A 19,088-nucleotide genomic window follows, 5' to 3' on the forward strand; every position below is an offset into this window, starting at 1 on the left:
TGGCTCAGCAGTTAGGAGCACTTGTTGCTCTTTCAAGAACCAATTCAGCTCCTGGCTCCCATGTCAGGCAGCTCACAACCATCGGTAGCTCTAGCTCCAAGGGACCTGACACCCTCTTCTGACCCCTGCAGGTACTCAAAAGGCACGTGTACACATAGACATAAAATAAATCATAAAATAATTTTAGGGCTGGAGAAATGACTCAGTGGTTAAGAGTACTGGCTGCTCTTCTAGAGGCCACGAGTTCAGTCCCCGTCCCCGCCAGCACCTGGTGACTAATGCCTGTTCTTAACTCCAGGGGGCTGGGTGCCCTCTTCTGGCCTCTGGGCATTGTTCAAATGCGGTACAGCTGTAGCATGCAGACAAAGCACAGATCTTTTAAGGGCCTGGTGGTGCATGCCTGTAGGCCCAGCACTGGGGAGGCAGAGGCAGGCAGATCTCTGAGTTCAAGGCCAGCTGGGACTATAGGGAGACCCTGTAAAAATTTAAGTATGGATCCATTACTTTGGGGTATGAAAATACATGAAGTTGAGTAGAATCTGTGCTGCATTTCTCTGACAACATTGCCTGTTTGTGGGAATCGCATGGTAATAGAGATGGGAGCTCGTGGAAAGTTCCGGCTTCATGCCGTTGGCCTGGCGCTTGCTCCTTCGCTCTGCCAGGTATTCATGGTGTTGATGCTTTTCTTTTTTAACAGTGCTATTATGACGGGGTCCTACAACAACTTCTTTAGAATGTTTGATAGAAACACTCGGAGGGATGTTACACTGGAAGCCTCGAGAGAGAACAGCAAACCTAGAGCCAGCTTAAAGCCCCGGAAAGTGTGTACGGGGGGTAAGAGAAAGAAGGACGAGATCAGCGTGGACAGTCTGGACTTCAATAAGAAGATCCTTCACACAGCCTGGCACCCCACAGAGAACATCGTTGCTGTAGCCGCCACCAATAACTTGTACATCTTCCAGGACAAAGTTAACTAAGGAAGCTGACTGAAGGACCGAGTTGTCATGCGTAGTTAAGCTGGTCATTTTCTGTCAAAGAAAAGGCATCGTCCTCCGCTAAGAGCTGACACACTTGCCACTTCCCTCCTAGCAGAGGAGAGCGGTGTCTCAGCGGGAGGCCTGTCTGCCTCTGCCTTCAGTCCGAGGAGAGGGATACCACTGCTGCAGGGAAAACCCACCTGAAGCAGGATTGGTGGACATTGCTCAAATATATTTAAGTCTGAGCCTTCCTTTCCAGGTTATAGACCAAAAGACTAACACCTGAGAGAGAAGATCTGGTCACATCAGCTCTTCCCTTCTCTATCACCCATCCCTGGGCCTTTACCTGGACATGATTTGACCACCATCCACGTTCCTCTCTGGCCTTGGAGCCCCAGTGGGCTGTGTCACTGCTGGTGTGTGGATACGCCCGAGCGGGCTCAGGCAGCTTAATTCACCCACTGTATCTGCCATCACACCTTCTGGTGGACCCACTTAATAAAAACAGTACACTATAGAGTGTTTTTAAACCAAACACCAGTATTGTCTTTATTTGTTTCAATTGCACATGATGAAATTGTTCAGAATATTGCTCTTTGGAACAAATTGAGAAATGTCTGTTCTTTGGCAGTGCTGGAATTTGCACAATACTTCAGATTCTAAATGTACTGTATAATGGAACTATCTCAAATTGCCACTCGGTTTCTGTAGAAATTCCATCTGCTCCACCAGGTAAGTTCTAGGGAAAGCCATAACTGAGTCCTCCTCTGGGAAAGAATGACATGAATAAGAGTTGCCGACACCAGTTTAAAGTAGGCCTCAGTCACTACAATTAATACATTACTTTTAAATCTTTTTTAAAAGTACTTTTGGGGAAAACAGTTTAAATATTGCTAGGACTATTGACGTGTCAGATTTCCTAGTGCATCTCGACAACTGTAGTTGGGATGTGATGCCACCTGCACCCCAGGTTTATTTTAAAACACACTGAATATCAGGATTCGAGATTTCCCAGCAAATGCCAAGTGTGCTGTGCCAGCACTGATGACCAAAGGTTGCTTCATGGCATTGGACCCATGAGCTGGCCACTCCAGAGGGACAGAGAACCCGGCCTGCATCTGCTGATGACCAGGTGCACTGATGTCTGCTGAGGATGGCGAGCTTGTCATCTCTGGAATCAGAGTTAGCAGAAGGCCACTCACTTCTGTTCACACTGGATCTTGACTGTATTTTCCAGTGTCTGAGATCTGGAACCTAAGAAACAGTTCTAATAAAACAGGGTTGTTCATATTCCAACTATTTTTCCAAAAAGTTTAATAACTGGATTTATACTATACTTAATACAGTAAAAAGAGCCGGCCTTCTACCCAGAGGCAGAGCAGCTGTGTGTATGTAGCTTGTCCTGTGAGCTCAGCACACACACCCTGCAAAGTTCAAGTAAATGTTGTCTCCCTCCCAGGCAGGGCTGAGCCTACGTGGTTCCTTCCAGGGAATCCAGGACTGCCCTAGTGTCTAGATTCCCTGCAGTACTGTTGTGAAGACCTTAGGTGTTTTTTATGGCAGTTATATGCGTTGGCAACAAGGACTCACTGAGAGGCAGCCACTGTCTGAAGGCTGGTATGTAGTCCAAGACAAGATTCTCAACTGTGTAGCTCAGGCTGGTCCCAAACTTGAGAAGCTCCTGCTTCAGCCTCCAGTGTTGGAATTACAAGCATGGTTCACCCAGCCCCTCTCTATATCAAGTTCTGTTTTCAGATTTTTTTGTCCTACTAAGCTAAGAATCCTGTAAGTTTTCAAACTTGCATTGGTCTTGTTTATATTTAAATTGGAATACCTACCATTTTTCTTTCTCTAGAACTGTTTTTGTTTAGACACCTGTTTCTGAAAGTTCTGTCAGTGTTTTATCGCTGTTGAGCTCTGTGCTTCTGGGCCAAGGACCTGGATGAGATGAATAAGCTTTATTCACATGTGGATTCTTTCTGGAGGGAAGGACAGCCTCTCACTGTGTGGTACTGGGACTCATCACTGTGTAGACCAGACTGATCTCAAACTGCAGTGATCCTGCTGCCTCTCTCTGCCTACCAAATGCACCACCATGCTTTGGCACACATGTGGATTTAAGCCTGCATTTTTGTCCACACACATGTAATCCCAGTATTTGGGAGGAGAGTTATCCTCATCTATGAACTGAATAGGAAAGCCTTGGCTACATGAGGCCTTTAAAAGTCTTTAAAATATTTTTAAACTTGAGCTGCTGTGAGCCAGTTATGCTGTTGCATAACACTGGTAGTTGGCATTCATTAGCTGCAGCAGAGCAGATGCCAAGTGGAGAGTACTCCCTGTGTAGAGCTAAGTAGCGCAGCTGGCTTCTCACCAGGTGCCGCATGCCACCCATTAGCTGAATGACTGGAGTGGGAGCTAGGCTCCCAGACATGCCCAGGGGATACTTCTAAGGTGCTTTCTTAGGAAGCTGTCTTTAAGGGGTGAGAGAGAGACATCAAGATTAGTACTTGGGTTTCTTGTATCTCTGTGGACCAGTTGCTTCGAGGTCACCAGAGGATTGGATGGGAAAGAGGTCAGAGTTGGTAGGAGTCCAGATTGCGCATGGCCCTGGTGGGCAGTCTTCCGATCTGTTGTCTGTGAAGGAGTGGTGGTGCCTTGTGTGTGCTTGGCACTATTCACTGCCTCTCCTGTTAGGTCTCATCCCAACTGCCATGCCTGGGAAGTCTGAGGAGTCAAAGTTCTTGTATGGGCTAATGTAACAGCTAGCCAGTCCTCGGGCACTGCAGATGGACAAAGTGCCCAAGGGGCCCTGCACACCAGCCATGGGCATAAGAGTCCACAGGTCTCATTAGGAGGCCTTGCTAGCCCCAGACTGCTTGCCTGTTCTTAACCGTTGTGTGGGAGTGCACTGGTGCCTGCTGAGGTGGTATTGGGCAGAATGCCACTGTGGCTGGGCGCTGGCCAAAAGATGTAACAGCAGCAGTTCTACTCTGCAGAGCCATCTGGCCAGGCCACAACGGGGCTTGACTGGTGTGGATAGCAGGGTCTTCCAGAGCATGTAGGTGTCCCCTGACCCCCTGCGGCCACAAGGCCCTTCCACTAAGTGCTGGCGAGGCATGGAGAGTACCTACAGGACCCAGGTGCCTTGGACCTTGATCAAAATTTCAGGAACCTTCTAACCTTGTCAAGAAGGGAGAAGGCCAGCTCCCGGCTTACTTAGGGCTAAGAGACTGTGGCCATCTGCACAAGGCAGATGGTGGTGCTGTCATGCGGGGCAGAACACCAGGAGTGGAACTTGCATGTGCAGGACCTTCAGTTGTGGTGTTCTGGTGGAATTGAAGCTAGGGCCACATGCACACCAGGTAAGTGCTGTACCACTAAGCTACACGCCCAGCACCCAGCCCTTGGCTTTTCCTGTATCTCACTGTATCCTGGCTGGCCTGCAACTCACAGAGATCCACTAGCCTCTGCCTATGTGCTGGGATTAAAGGTGTGCCACCAGCTCACATCCTACCTGTAGTTCTGAACAAACTCACACCCATTCTACTCTGAGGACCAGTAAGATTTTAGAGGCAGAGCAGCAAGGTAATATAGCCAGAAGGTGACCCTGTCCCCGAGAGCCTCACACGCCAGGAACTCTGCTCAAAGTCCTGCACGTGGTTTTGTGTAAATTCTTTCGAGTAAGAGATTTTAATACTTTTTTGGTTGGTTGGTTTTGAGACAGGGTCTCCCTCCCTGGAACTTGCTATGTAGGTCAGGCTGGCCTGGATCTCAAAGATTAAAGGTGTGTGCCACCACACCAGGCTGATTTTAAGTTTAAAAATGGAAACCAGTACCTAAAATTCACTCACTTCGGGGATCTCTGTGAGTTGGAGGCCACCCTGGTCTACACAGTGAGTTTCAGGCCAGCCACAGCTATGTAGACTAGTCAGACACTCAAAAGAAAGAAAGGAAATAAACGAAATCTACCCACAGGGGCTCACAGCAGACAGGAGTCCTCAGTGGCAAAATGGTGAAAAGTCATGAAGGAAAGTGTTCTGGTGGAAGACAAGGTCTTGCAGTGCAAAAGCACTGTTGCACGGAAAGCTCTTCAATTCCGTGGTGTTTTGAGACACTAAGAATAAGTGAAGCGGGACAGGTGCAATCTGCAGCTGGTAGGTAACTGAAGGTAGCACATTCAGTTTTCATTTTAGTTTGAAAACTTTGGTTTTCATGTTTCAAAGCTTGTGGTCTCGGACTTTGAGACATATCACTGGGTTTTGCATATCTTTCAGGTGCAGGGTGCGCAGGCACAGGACTCTCCCCTGCCACTGAGACCTGGCACTTGCTGGAGAGCATTGCACAGATGGTGGCCCCAGCCGTAACAGTGCCAGGAGTGCAGCCAAGACCACAAGGTCTGGTATTGTCTGACCAGAAGTGCCATTTTCTTGGCTTAGCCAATGTCTGATTGATATTGGTATCTGATTTATCATCAGTAATACTTATTTTCAGAGGGTTGGATGTGGTGAACAGCATAACTCCATGAGTCTCTGACTCTTATGATCCCTCTGCACGGCGCATGCGCACAGACACACGCTTTTTTTTTTTTTAAAAAAAACAGGGTCTCCCTGTAGCCCCAGCTGGGCTGGAACAATGTAGACCAGGCTGGCCTCAATCTCACAAAAATTTGCCTGGATCTCTCAGAGACTCCCTCTGCCTGTACCTCCCGAGTGCTGGGATTAAAGGCATGCACTACCACACCTGATTTACCTCGCCCCACCCCCACCAACCCCCCTTTTTTTTTTTTAACTTTTTGAGATGGAGTCTCTATTCCTGGGTCAGTTTTGTACTCGGGGTATAGCCCGAAGATGATCTTGAACTTCTGATCTTCCTGTCCCTTCCTCCTGAGTGGTAGGATTATAGGTATGTGCCATCACACTATTTGATGCTGGGGCTCAAACCCAGGGCTTAATATATGCTAGGCAAGCACTGTACCAGCTGAACTACATCCTTTTATCTTTTAGAGACATGACCTTGCTGTGTATCCCAAGCTGGCTTGATCTTGATAAATAGCCCACCCGCACCAGCCTTGAACTTGTGATTTCTGCCTCCACATCCCAAGTACTGAGATTACAGGCGTGCACCAGCAGTGCCCAACTTAAAAATGTTTTTTTCTTAAGGAAGTTCTGAATTGTTAACACTGTACAGACTTCAGAAATCCTCAGAGGATTTGGGGCAGTGTCTTACTCCTACCTCTGACCTTGTGGGAACTTGCTTCTCAGGTATGTTTTTCTTTTTCAGACAAACCCAGAAGGGTGGCATGTTGTGTCCACTCCCACTCTCCTCACTTCACAGAACACGTCAACCTTCTCCACAGCAGCCCGTGCAGAGCTCCTGTGGCTACCAGGCAAAGCATCACTTGGCATGTTGGATGCAGCTTTGATCTGAGGGCACGTGCTCCACAATCTCTCTCCAGTAAGGTCCCCGGCAATGCTGAGGCTGCTGGCCCAGGACCACTGAGTAAAAGGTACCACTCGTTTTCTTTTCACTCATACTTCAGCTTCTGATGTCAGTGCAGACCCTGCTCCCCACAGCTTTGGGCCCTCTGGTTCTTCCGTTGTCTCTAGTCTCCTCAGCTTACATGATCTTGACAATTTTGAAGAAAGTATGGGCAGTTGATTCATAGACTCCCCTCCAATTCAGGCTTGCCGGGCATCGCCTAATTATTAAATTGCAATGATGTACTTTGCCAAAAGTGTACAGAAGACCTGGTGTGGCCTGTGTGAAACCAGCGGCAGACAGACGGCACCCGCCGTGTTTCTTCAGGATAAAGCTATCTTGTTTCCTCAGTGGACGTCTCATGGGGAAACAATGAGAACATCTTTTTTTTTTATTGCATTTTATTTGAGGGTTGGGGGTGCGTGCGTGGTCAGAAGACAACTTGTGGGCACCAGTTCTCTCCCTCCACTCTACGGGACCTGGGGACAGAACTCAGATCAGTCTCGGGAGCAGGTACCTTTAATCGTTAAGCCAGCTCACCGGTCCAGAACATCTTTTTTCATTACTTTCATTTCTACTGGTAAGTCAGCGGTGCTGTGGTCTGCCCAACAGCGACTCCATTTCCATCACTCCTTCCTCCTCTACGAACTGAAATCCTACTGTTAAGAATGCTCTCTGGCCAAACATGTATAGACTGAAGGGCACCTGTTTTATTTTGTGGGCAGAAAAGCACTGTGATGCAGCTCACTGCCTTTTTGGGCAACGAAACCCTTCAGGATGCACAGGTAACTTCCTGCACCCTCAGTGGACCACCCAGACCACCCTCTGCTGTTGGATCACTACTACTTGGCTACTCTGAGTAGAGCTAGATATTAAAGTTCATCTGCTCTCAAATGTCTAGTTCCGACCTCCACCCGACTTCCTCTGGCGTTTCCCAGTCTGCTCATTTTATTCTTAAGAGCAGGCTTTTATTACACTTACACTTTTTTGCAGACCAGGTATAGAGGCACACTTTTAATCTCAACACTTGAGGCAAAGGCAGAAGGATCTCCCAGCTTGGTCTATGTAATGAGCTCCAGGCCAACTGGGACCACAGGGAGACCATCTTTAAAAAAATACCTTTTGCTGGGCATGGTGGCACAAGCCTTTAATCCTACCATTCGGGAAGCAGAAGCAGGAGGATCTCTGTGAGGTCAAGGCCAGCCTGGTCTACATAGTGAGTTCTAAGCCAGCTGGGGATGCAGGGAGACCCTGTCTCAAAAAGAAAAAAAAAAAAACTGAAAAACTTTTACTTGGTATTAGTATAGGCAATCTAATTCATAGTCCACACCCTTATCAAAAAATAAAAAAATAACCTTATGACACCAAGAAAATATCTGGTTATTCCTTCCTTATAGGATCTAGTCCAAATGTTGCTTATGGGCTAGTGCATTCCTACCCAGACCCTCCAGGGTGCTTTCCCTTGGTTGTGCTCAGTTTTACTTGATTCTGCAGCATGTAAAGCATTACCGTCATTCTGAGGGTCTGCTTAGCCCTCCCCCACCCCCCACTTCCCACTCCCCTGTGCCTATCACGTCATCTCTGGCTTTTCACCTCACATATTGGCCTAAATAAGGAAATGAGCTGCATTTTCTTCAGCCCTGTCCTCATGAAGGGTGCGAGTCAGGCTGCGGGTCTGGCTCCAGGGCACTTCACAGATCTTCAGGATGAGGCTTCCCAGCTGCAGGTGTGTTCCAGTCAGCCTCTCTACTGAGCAGTGGGGCTTCCCAACAAGGAGTCTAGATGGGCCCTTGCCATACTGACCAACCCACCAGAAACCAGGGGGTGAGAGAGCCACGTTAAATAAAACTGCCTCGAACATCCATGTTCAAACCTTAAATTTACCCTTTTGGCAGCCGTGTATTTTCCTGCTTGCGCATTTTACTTGCTATATCCTGGGAATGTTCCTGTTTAGCAGACACTCGTCTATAGCTTCCTGAGCCATCTCTTCCAACAGGTTCTTCAGTGGTCTTAAATATTTTGTTTACTGAATATAGTCATAGTCTTGTGCATCTATACACAAACACACACACACAATTTTTATTGAGATAGGCCCTTTGCAGCACAAGCTGATTTCAAACCTGTGGTAATCCTGTCCTGCCTCAGCCTCCCAAATTCTGGGATTGAAGACATGAGCCACCACACCCAGCTTATTTTGAAAATGGGTATTTTGCCTGCAGATATATAAGTGCACCATGTGTACAGTGTCTACAGAGGTCAGAAATGGTGTCAGACCCCAGAAACTAGAGTTACGAGCTGCTGTTAACCATCATGTGGGAGCTAGAATGCAAACCCAGGTGCTTTTAACCAATGAGCCATTTTCCAGCTCCTGTTTTGAAATTCTTGGTCTTGGGGTAATGGGCCTGACATTTCAAAAGGAAATGTCGCCGTTTTGAAGGTGGCGTCCCCAGCCCCCCCACTTTGGAACCTCCAGCACTTCTCAGTCACACTCGGCAGTGTATACGCTTAGACCGTCACATTCTGCAGTATGTACGCTCAGTGAGGGTAGTAAAAAATCTGCATCAGGAAACTGTATTCACTAGTTGCCGAAGGACAGTTTTTCTCAAGTAAAAATTATTAATTATGCTACTTTTCAAATTTGCTACTTAAAATAAGTAACAGTGGGGCCAGAAAGATGTCACAGCAGTTAACAGCACTGCTGCTCTTGCAGAGAACCTGGGTTTGTTTCTATGCCTACACAGCAGCTAACAACCATCCAAAACTCCAATTCCAGGGGATCTTGCACCCTCTTCTGGCTTCCTTGGGTATTGCACAACATGGGTACATTTAACACACACTGTATGACATGGGTACACTTAACACACATGTCCTAGCAAAAAATTCATCTTCCATCTCCCTGAAGCAGCTATGCCACCGCAGATCACTTGCAGCTGGTTCTGGAATGCAGCTGGTGCCACCCGTGGGGAGAGACAACCGACCAGCTCTGTCTAGGGCCCCAACTGCCCAATGGTGGGTGGGAGTTTTGCTGAGCAGCTGCTTGTTCCATAACCTCAAAAGGGCCACCACCAGGGCACTTAGGACAGGCAGATGTGCTGATCTAAGACAGGTGTGTCTGCTCTAATAAGAAGACATTCACCTGTGGCTTTGGACTCTGTTCTTTTGGAGAATGAATTATAAGAAATTTTGGTACCATTCCACAATCTGTCTCTAAATGGAAGAGCTATACAAGCATCTGTTTCCAAGGTAACCATTTAAATATAAACAGATTATTAACCCTTAAGATGTTACCTTTATTTTAACACACCTAAGTGTGTAAGATAATGAAACAAATTCAACAGGATATACACAGCACATCAAAGAGGCAGCCTTTAAAAACATCACTCATAGGAAAGAGTAAGCCCCTGGAGAAGGCTTAGTTTCATAGAAGTTTGGGGTATTTGGTCTTAACCCATAGGCAAGTTCAGTAACTCTGAAGGAGTTGGCGAAGATTTATTTCCTATTTCCAGTCATTTAAAGCAAATGTGTTTACAATGCAGCTGACCTTAAGAGCACACAAGAGTCCAATCCAGCAGAGTGATGAAGAGCGGCAGATACTGGGTGCCGGCAGCAGACCTGGCCGCAAGGTGACAGCTGACAGCCAAGCTGGAGTCCTCATCCTGCTAACAAAACTGCACAGCCTAGAACTGCACAGTAGGTGTGGGTGGACCCTGGCTTCAATTATTACTGACGATTCACATAGTTAAGGTCTTTACAGACACCCTGCACCCACTTAAGATAAATGTGTGGTATTTTCTACTATGTAATTGAATTATAAGGCCACAATATTCCTCTTGGACAAACCCTGTAAGGTGATTTCATTAGCAGCTACTCATTCTGCTGAAGTGTGTCTGAACTGAGTTAAGATTACAGATCATTTTAAATACATACACCACTGCTGCTACATTAAATTTATAGTATTTATACCTAGTATCCGAAGAAAACTTACTACCAAATGCTACAGTAGGCAGTCTGACATGCGTGTTAATTGATCCCATGGGTATAATTATAGGTCATGATTTTAGTGTCTGGTCTTTGTCTTACTGAATCAGGAACCGCATTTACAGAACAAATTAACATAAGCAGTGCAGCCACCCAAGGACCACAGCTCTTCAGTTGGCTATCAGAGCTCACGTGTGAATCTTCACTGTGGGAAACGTCAGATTCAATTCTCATCAAAAGGTGCTGGTGGAGGTTGTCAGACGCCTCCCAATATAGATCCTTAACAGAAAAGAAACTGGCAGTTAATCAGGTCTCACAACACTTAGGGAACAAACTTTACACTGCTCAGTCACTATGGTTACAGGTTCCACAGCTTATGGATGGGGACTGGCCACCTTATAACTAACTGATCATCTGACAATTTGTAATCTTTTAGATTTTCTTAAAAATTATGTGTATGGCGGTCTGGAGAGATGGCTCAGCGATTAAGGGCACTGACTGTTCTTGCAGAAGACCCGGGTTTGAATCCTAGCACAAACTGTCTGTAACTCCAGTCCCAAGGGATCCGACAGCCTTTTTTGACCTCTGCAGGCATTGCACGGCACGAGTGCACTTACCTACATGCAGGCAATGCATGCATACACATAAAATAATAAATATTAAAATATATATGTGTGTGTGGGTATATGGATATGAGTACAGTGCCCTGGGAGACCAGAGGTGTTGAATCCCCTGGAGCTGGAGTTACAGGCACTTGTGAACTGCCTGACATGGGTATGGGTGCCAGGATCCAAACTTGGGTCCTCTGCAAGAGGGCCAGATATCCTTAACCACTGAGCCACCTCTCTAGCCCCATTTCTCTGTAATCTTTATCAAATGTTTTACTCATCAAGTATGTTTCTTTTTTTTGTTGGTTTTTTGTTATTGTTATTGTTTGTTTTTGGTCTTTTTGAGACAGGGTCTCCTTGTAGCTCCAGCTGGCCTGGAACTCACTATGTAGACCAGGCTAGCTTTGAACTCACAGAGATCTGCCTGCCTCTGCCTCCTGAGTGCTGGAACTAAAGGTGTGCACCACCACACCTGGAAATTGGTATAATTTTTAAAAGTCCAATTCTAACAGTGCAAGAGACTAAAAGCACAAACAAGGTTCTGATAGCTGGGGTTGGAGCTCAATGGTAGAGTGCTTGTCTACCATGTACACGGCTCCAGAGTGAAGCCCCAGCCTCCCCCCACCTCCACCCAAAAGCACCACAGTGAGTACAAATCAACTCAAAATGCTATCACACTACAGAGCAGCTTTGGTTTCCATCAGTACAACTGCCCTGTGGAGCAGCACCCCAGGTGGGCAGGTTTCACTGTCAGTTCATCACCAACTCAAAGCTGAGCCAGGGAGTAAGAAATGAAGCCCATTTCCCCAGGCAGGCAGCAGTGGGTACTATTTGGGGAGGATGGAAAGTCTCAAAAAGAGGACAGGAGCTGGACATGGTGGCACACGCCTTTAGTCCCAACACTCAGGAGGCAGAGGTAGGTGGATCTCTGTGAGCTCCCGGCACCACTAGGTGCTATTGCACATGACTGTGATCCCAGCACTTGGGAGGTAAAGGCAGGAGGATCAGAAGTTTAAGGTCATCCTTGCCTACACAGTGAATCTGAGGCCAGCCCAGGAAACAGGAGACCCGGTTACTGGTGTTCCCTCAGCCTGGCTCTTCAGCACCGTTACCATCCTGGGAACCCAAAGATGCACTCCCTGGTCCGTTTTACTCCACACTCAACACAAAAGCAGAAAACTGGAGCTTCTTTGTTCACTATCACCGAGTGTTAAACAGAACCAGCGCCCACCACAGAGCTGGCACAGCCAAGAGGCTGGGCACAAGATCCCCTGTGCAGGATGAGGTGGTGGGTGAAGAGGCAGGGCTTCTGGGCGCTGGCACTTCACTTCTTGACCTAAACAGTGACCTGGGGACAGGTTTGTGAACATGCAGCAAGCTCTAAACTTATGATCTGTAGTTGATAAAAAATGTAAAATCAAAGTCCTGGGGCCTAGACTAGCCCATGGTGCAGCCAGCCAGGCCTCGAGCATCACCTACCCCAGTCCAATGGCCAGCAAGTGAGAGAGCAGCAGGGATGGAAGAAAAACCTTCAGAAAGTCTGCTGAGAAAATGCCCCCTTTCTTCATAACGCTCGTGTTTCTCATGCTGAGAGTCGCTGTACGCTTTGGGTGTTTAAAAAGGAACTCCCTGGGGTGGAAAGAAAGCATCAGTCAATGTGTCCTGTCAAGGAAGACACCACATGACTGGAAACAGACTTACTTGGGGGGGATGTTTTCTGGCCGACTTGACCAATCCCATATCCAATCTGAGTTTTTCTTCAGGATGCTTTCAACTTCTCTCCTCCTCTCGATATAATCTTCCTCAGACTAAAGAAAGAGTATTAAAGCACATGAGTTTACCACTCACACCAGAGTGCTATGAAGTCAGAAAGCAACAGACTCCTGTGATCATGACCTAAGTACAGGCCCCAACAGGCAGGCTGAGGCTTCGCCTAGCCAGGTCATACACAGGCCTTGGCACACGCTCCTCCTTTAAGGACAGACTCATACTGTACAAGTCCTGCTCGGTCTGTTTAGATGTTGGCTAAGGGACTGCAGACGTAGCCAAATCAGCAGTGCTTGCCACGCCTGAACAAAGGGCCCTGAGGGCTCCATCTCAGCACTACATAAACAAGGGGTGATGGCACTCACCCTTTTAAATCCAAGCACCTGGGAGGCTGAGGCAAGGAGGCCTGCCATAAGTTAGGGGCCAGCCTGGGCTATAGTGAGACTGTCTCAAAACACCGGAAAAACTGTGCTAATGACATAAGGACAAAGATGGCGACCGCAGCACCATTTATAGCTGACGAGAATGACAGCAATCTAAATGACTTCACTAGGTGTGGCCCATTGAGTGGGACACGTGGAACAAGCCCATCTAGGAGACATTTTCAAGAGACAGGAGACCACAGGCTCAAGCTTCAGTCTGAAAACTATGTGACAGTACAAAAACACTGAGTTTTGCTTGTCGTATGCTATTTATGTATATAGGTGTGTTGCATGCATGTGTGTAAGTGCACCCGTGTTGTGCAATGCCCGGGGGTCCAGCCTGTTTGTTTTTTCTTTTTTTGCAGCACAATGTGGATTTATCTCTCCCCTGCCCTGAAACCAACATGGCTACTTCTCTGCATTCCTGAGTGTTCTGGAAGTGTCTGGGATCTAAACTTCATCTTGAGATGACTTCAGTCTTAACCCAAGGGCATCTTCAGAGACCACAGAGTAGGAGGTTAGGTAGGTTAAAAGGTAGGTTAGGTATTTGGCCATCATGACAGGAAGTGACACTTGCTAATTACGCCCTTATTCCATTGGCTCACCTGGCCCCGCATAGACATGAGTGAGATGGCAAACTCTGGCTAGATGGCATCTTCAGAATCTGAGCAGTTTCACCGTATGCTCTTCCTTCAGATAATGCCACAACCCATGACAAGCAAGAGACGCCTAGGACCACCAACTAGAAATGTTTCCACATTCCTACCAACCCTAGTCCTGGTGCTTCCTGTCTGAAACATGCGGTCACCCTGTCCATTTGCCCTGGGTCAGGGTAGCCCACTCTTCATCTTCACTCTCTTATTGACTTCTACTAAACTTCACAGAGCCTATCTTTCTATTGTTGGTTGCTCTGTAGTTTTATTTTTTTAATTTATTTAATAACCACATGATTAGAAGAAGCATTGCTTTACAGCTTTAACATATTCAATAACAATTTCCAGAGCAAAGATACATCTCTTTCAAAAGTGGCTGTAAATTTTTAGGTTCACAGTAGAATTAATACAGTTATACCATATTGAACTGAGTATAACCCCAGGAAAGGTGCTGGCACCAGGACACGGGAAGCTGTGCAGCCCAGGGAAGCAAAGGGCGCCCGTTTGTTTTTAAGGCAGTCTCACTGTGTAGCCCTGGCTGGCCAAGAGATCCGCCTGCTTCCGCTTTCCTACTGCTGAGATCTTGCAGAGGACTCAGGTTCAATTTCCAGCATCACATGGCAGCTAACAACCATCAGTAACTCCAGTTCCAAGAGATCCAACTTCCTCTTCTGACCTCCACACAACAAAGGTACACTTATGTAGATATATATGTAGACAATACACTCATACATACGAAATGAAAATAAGTAAAATTTAAAAATCATTTTTAAAATATGAGATTTCTCTTGCATTTTAAAAATTTTCAACATGAGCACTTTAACATGAGGAGGAAGAACTAGAGAGATGGGATGGCTCAGCTGTTAAGAGCACTGGCTACTCTTGCAGAGGACCCAGATTCAGTTCCCAGCACCCACATGTTGGCTAACAACTGTCCTTAACGCCAGTTCCAGGGGCTCCCTCTTCTACCCTCAATATTGTAAGTACATGGCTCACTTACATACATGCAAACAAGCACTGATAAAAAAAATTCTTTTAACTTTTTGTTTTTTGAGGCAGGGTCTCCCTGAGTCCCAACTGGCCTGGGACTCACTATGTAGACCAGGCTGGCCTTGAACTCACAGAGACCACCTGCCTTTGCTGGGATTAAAGGCGAGCACCACCACGCCGGGCTTTTAAATATACTTTTTATTTTTTATTTTTTTATTTTATGTATATGAATGTATTGCCTGCATGTGTGTAAGTACGCCTATGTTGTGCAATGCTCAGAGGTCAGAAGGCGGCTTCGGATTCCCTGGAACTGGAGTTATTGACAAGCTGTTAGCTGCCATGTGAGTGCCAGGAATCGAACCCAGGTCCTCTGCAAGAGCAGTCATGATCTTAACCTCTGAGCCATCTCTCCAGACCCTTAAAAATCTTTTAAGGGGAAAAATTATTTTAAAAACTGGAAACATCCAAAATATGGATGCTCCAGAGCTGGACAAGAACCTCAGGTGTCAGGAAGGAAGTAGGCTACATGCCCAAGTATAACCAGAGAGCCCGCTGGCTCCCCAAATCCCTGCTGAGCCCCAGAGGCCCTTGGAGCCCTGACTGGGGCCACAGAGATACCCCGAGAAAGCCTGCAGTAGCAGAGCAGTGGAGGCACTGAGAAGGGTGTGGGCAGACCAAGGCTGCCGAGTGTAGACCTTGCTTCCTCAGACAGCTTTGGAACCAGTCACAGGAGAAAATGCTGTCGTGTAGATCTTCACCATCACTAAATACTGAAGAATACATTCAGTGTGCGCCAAACATGTGCAGGTATGTACAGCACTAACTACTAGATGTAACTGGGAAAGATGCCACAAGCCACTGTCTCAAACTGTTTATAGGAATGATGTGGTAAAGAACAGTGAATTTAAGTAATAACCCTGGCTACACTTCTTGTCCTTAGACTTTGTAGTCTCATTAACAGTGCTAAGGGTGCTGTATTGTAAGACCCATTAAGTATTTGTTAATATTAGAAAAGTGATCTCATGGGCTGGGTAGAATGCTTGCCTAGCATGCACAAGGCCTTGGGTTCTAGCCCCAGCACTGCATAAACCAGGCACAGTTGTGCGTGTCTTAATAAACAAACCAATTTTTTTTCTTTTCTCCCTACAGATAAGAGTTATACAATTTGGGAGTCTTTAGATAGACCTACTGAAGGGGTACCCCTATTGCCTCACCCTGTGTCCCTGTTCAGCATGGAAGATGCCAGAGTGGTCTGCATCCCGGATTCCCTATCAGCAATTTGGGTAACCCCTTCAGAGGATGGTGTGATAAGAATAGGAGGTAGGAATTGGCCAGGTTGTTAGGAGTAAATAGGCCCCAAAGAAAAGTAGGTAGTTTCTTGGCTAAAAATCAAAATGCCCTTGGGCCTCTTAGCAACATACTCTGTTACCAAGGCCAAAAATGTCTAAAGTATTTGGGAGCTCTTATCTAATCCCTAAAAGATTTTAGGGCTACTTCTTCGGAGGGGGGAATGTTAGAGAGAAAGAATATGGGAGGTTTTGGAGGCAAGGGAATGGGAGTGGATTTGACTGAAATACTTTATATGCATGTATGAAATTCTCAAAGTTTTTTTAAGTTAAAAAATAAATAGATGATTGATACATGCATACATACATACATGGATCCATAGATAGATGCATAGATCACACACATGTATTTTAAGTGAAACAAGATTTTTTTCTCCTCAGAGTCCCATGTAGCCTGGACCACCTCAGACTTGCTATATGGCTGAAGATGACCTTGAGCGCCTGATCCTGCTTCAGGATTGTTGACATTACATGCACTACCACACCTGGTTTTATGCAGCCATGGGGAATCAAACCCGAGACATTCTGCATGCTAGGCAAACACTCCACCAACTGGGATACATCCTCAACCTGAGACAGGATCTGGTTATGTTACAGGCTGACCTCAAACTCAAATGCCTCTGTGAAGCAGCTGGGATTGCCAGCATGCTCTACCTCATTAGCCTCTTTTTACTGCCCTTTTAATTTCTTCCCTCCCAGCCACACCTCCTCACAGCGTCCAATTCTCCTCTCCAACACTAGGCAATGTTTTCCTGAACAGTAGAGGCTATTTGGATTGCTTTTTTTCATTTTGAGCTATTTTCCTTTCCAAAGTCAGTGGATCAATTTCTTTATCTTCTTCCCTAAACTACCTACTGTTAAGAGTCCAGGTCTGCAGACAACCTTCTCCCAGAGTAAAAAAGCCTCACAACACAGGCCATGGAGGGCCCCCCTTGCAAAACAGAAACTGGCCAGACAGGCACATTTAGAGCTGTCTCAGCACAAAGCTGTTCCCCAGATCATTTTGGAAGATAAACAGGACCCTGCACCCAGACCCACTGATGTAAGAGCTGTCTCAGTTCAAGCTCCTTCCCTTGAAACTAAAGATTATTTTTGCCCCCTCCCACATCCCCCAAGCCCCCTATAAGAACTTCCTCAGCAGTCAGCAGCTGTGGTTGCCTTTCTCTCCCCAGCTGAACTGCCAGCCACCAGCAATCCTAAGAAATCAACTTTGCTTTCCTGGAGTCTTCCTGTGTTTCCTATGGCCATTCCCTGCCCAGCTTTTATCTAACATATGGTGCCGAACCCAGGAAGAGGAATGACTGGGTTACTTATGACCCGGTTCCCTCTTACCAAACCATGCTACTGACCATGCACTCCTGCAACCAGCTTACCCATGCCGGCTCCCACCACTCACCACATCAGGCCTGAGATTATGAGTCCATCTGCATTCCTCACCCAATGACAGAGTTTGGGTAAGTGCTCTCCCACAGAGCTCTGGATCTGCTCTCCCTCTCTCTCTCCCACCTCCGTCTCTTCTCCCTCTCTCTCCACTAAGACTTAGATGGCTTGGGAGCTCCTGGAGCTTCCCACTGGGCCCGATGGGACTCCTTCCTTCCTCCCCTCCCTTTGCCGTGGGCTCGGAAGGCTGTCTGTCTCCATCGTTCCCGTCTTTGTCCTCTTCCAGTGTCTGTCCTCCTCACTTTGCTCAGGATGACTTCTGATACCGTGCTACCCAATTTTAGGTCTCCTTTGCTTCCATCCTTTAATCTCTCCTCCTCCCTCTAACTAGTTATGGATTCCCTACACAGGAAAAATGCTCCAGATCCTCTCTCCCCCTCTCGTAACTCTTGTTCTGCTTATAAACCCGGCTATAAATGTTTAAACCTCTGTAAGTCTACCTGCTTGTCTACACTTTTCAGAGATGTCTTCTTTATGGCCTTGTTTAAACGTGCTTCACTGACGCTTTCGCTTGCCCACCACCTTCTGCTGCTTTAGTTTTCTCCAAAGCTTCCACTCCCCATCACGTATCTGACCTCCATGCAGGCTCTAAAGCTACATCATGGCTCTGTCCTAAAGCTTCTGTTTTAGTAAATTCTTCTATAAGTAAAAAATGAAAAACAGCCAGGTGTGGTGGCGCATACCTTTAATCCCAGCACTCGGGAGGCAGAGGCAGGTGGTTCTCTGTGAGTTCAAGGCCAGCCTGGTCTACATAGTGAGTTCCAGGACAGCTGGGGCTACAGGGAGACCCTGTCTTTAAAAGACCAAAAAAGAAAGAAAGAAAAGTTATTTGGCTCCTAAAAGAAAAAAAAAAATGCTACTTCAAATCTATGTGGCAAACTTACCCTTTCTTTTACAGCACCAAGTCTTTTAAATACTGAAGAACTAGAGCTACAAGCTTTCGGTCGTCTGCTCTTTGGTACACCTGGACTTCATGTGGTTGTGGGGTCTGTGTCTGTGACCACTGTTTTCATGCACTGTTTGTGCCAGAACAGTTTTTGAACTGCGGCCATTTTAGCTTTTTCCTTCCTCATTGTTCTGTTGTGCCCAAACATTACTGGTTTTAGTTTTGGCATTCCTAATCAAAGTACACGTGTGCAAATTTATAAATATTTTGATGATACATTCAAAGGCCTTATAAATGGGTACCCTAATTATTTTAAAATCTATTAAACAGTGTCTCCAAGTTTATTAAATGTTTCACAAAACTTTCAAATGCTGATTACCTATTTGTTGAATACCTTTTTTGGTTTTAGTTTACTTTCAAGATGTTTTAAGGTGTACTTATTTGTCTACCTCAAAGATGTTTTGGTTTAAAAATAACAAACCACATTCTCAAAAATAATAATTACATCTTAATTATTAAAATCTATCTTATATATAATTA

The 19,088-nt window shown here is 46.3% G+C and overlaps 2 protein-coding genes and 1 long non-coding RNA gene across 4 annotated transcripts in view; 2 read left to right on the forward strand and 1 right to left on the reverse strand.

Annotated features, from left to right (window-relative positions):
- Positions 1-10,424, forward strand: part of Ppp2r2d (protein phosphatase 2 regulatory subunit Bdelta) — a 47,229-nt gene extending 36,805 nt beyond the window's left edge. Inside the window, exon 9 of one of the 2 annotated variants that reach the window (XM_008823142.2) lies at positions 698-10,115. In XM_008823142.2, the coding sequence (XP_008821364.1) occupies positions 698-977 (280 nt within the window). In that variant the 3' untranslated portion in view covers positions 978-10,115. Of the gene's footprint in view, positions 1-697 lie in introns of both variants that reach the window. The other variant, XM_029558691.1, reaches the window with a different exon arrangement.
- The window catches only part of Bnip3 (BCL2 interacting protein 3), a 12,624-nt gene continuing 3,464 nt past the window's right edge, over positions 9,929-19,088 (reverse strand). The window contains exons 3-5 of the mRNA XM_008823145.3: positions 12,746-12,852; positions 12,524-12,673; positions 9,929-10,715 (exon numbers count right to left, since the gene is read on the reverse strand). Coding sequence (XP_008821367.1) covers positions 10,670-10,715; positions 12,524-12,673; positions 12,746-12,852 — 303 coding nt within the window. The 3' untranslated portion in view covers positions 9,929-10,669. The remainder of the gene's footprint in view (positions 10,716-12,523; positions 12,674-12,745; positions 12,853-19,088) is intronic.
- On the forward strand, positions 16,135-17,148 carry LOC115068483. The gene is made up of 2 exons (XR_003847828.1): positions 16,135-16,196; positions 16,604-17,148. It is a non-coding gene; the product is annotated as an uncharacterized LOC115068483 (long non-coding RNA).

This window comes from Nannospalax galili, unplaced genomic scaffold (genome assembly GCF_000622305.1).
Source record: "Nannospalax galili isolate Female #2095 unplaced genomic scaffold, S.galili_v1.0 scaffold49, whole genome shotgun sequence".
Taxonomy (NCBI): domain Eukaryota; kingdom Metazoa; phylum Chordata; class Mammalia; order Rodentia; family Spalacidae; genus Nannospalax; species Nannospalax galili.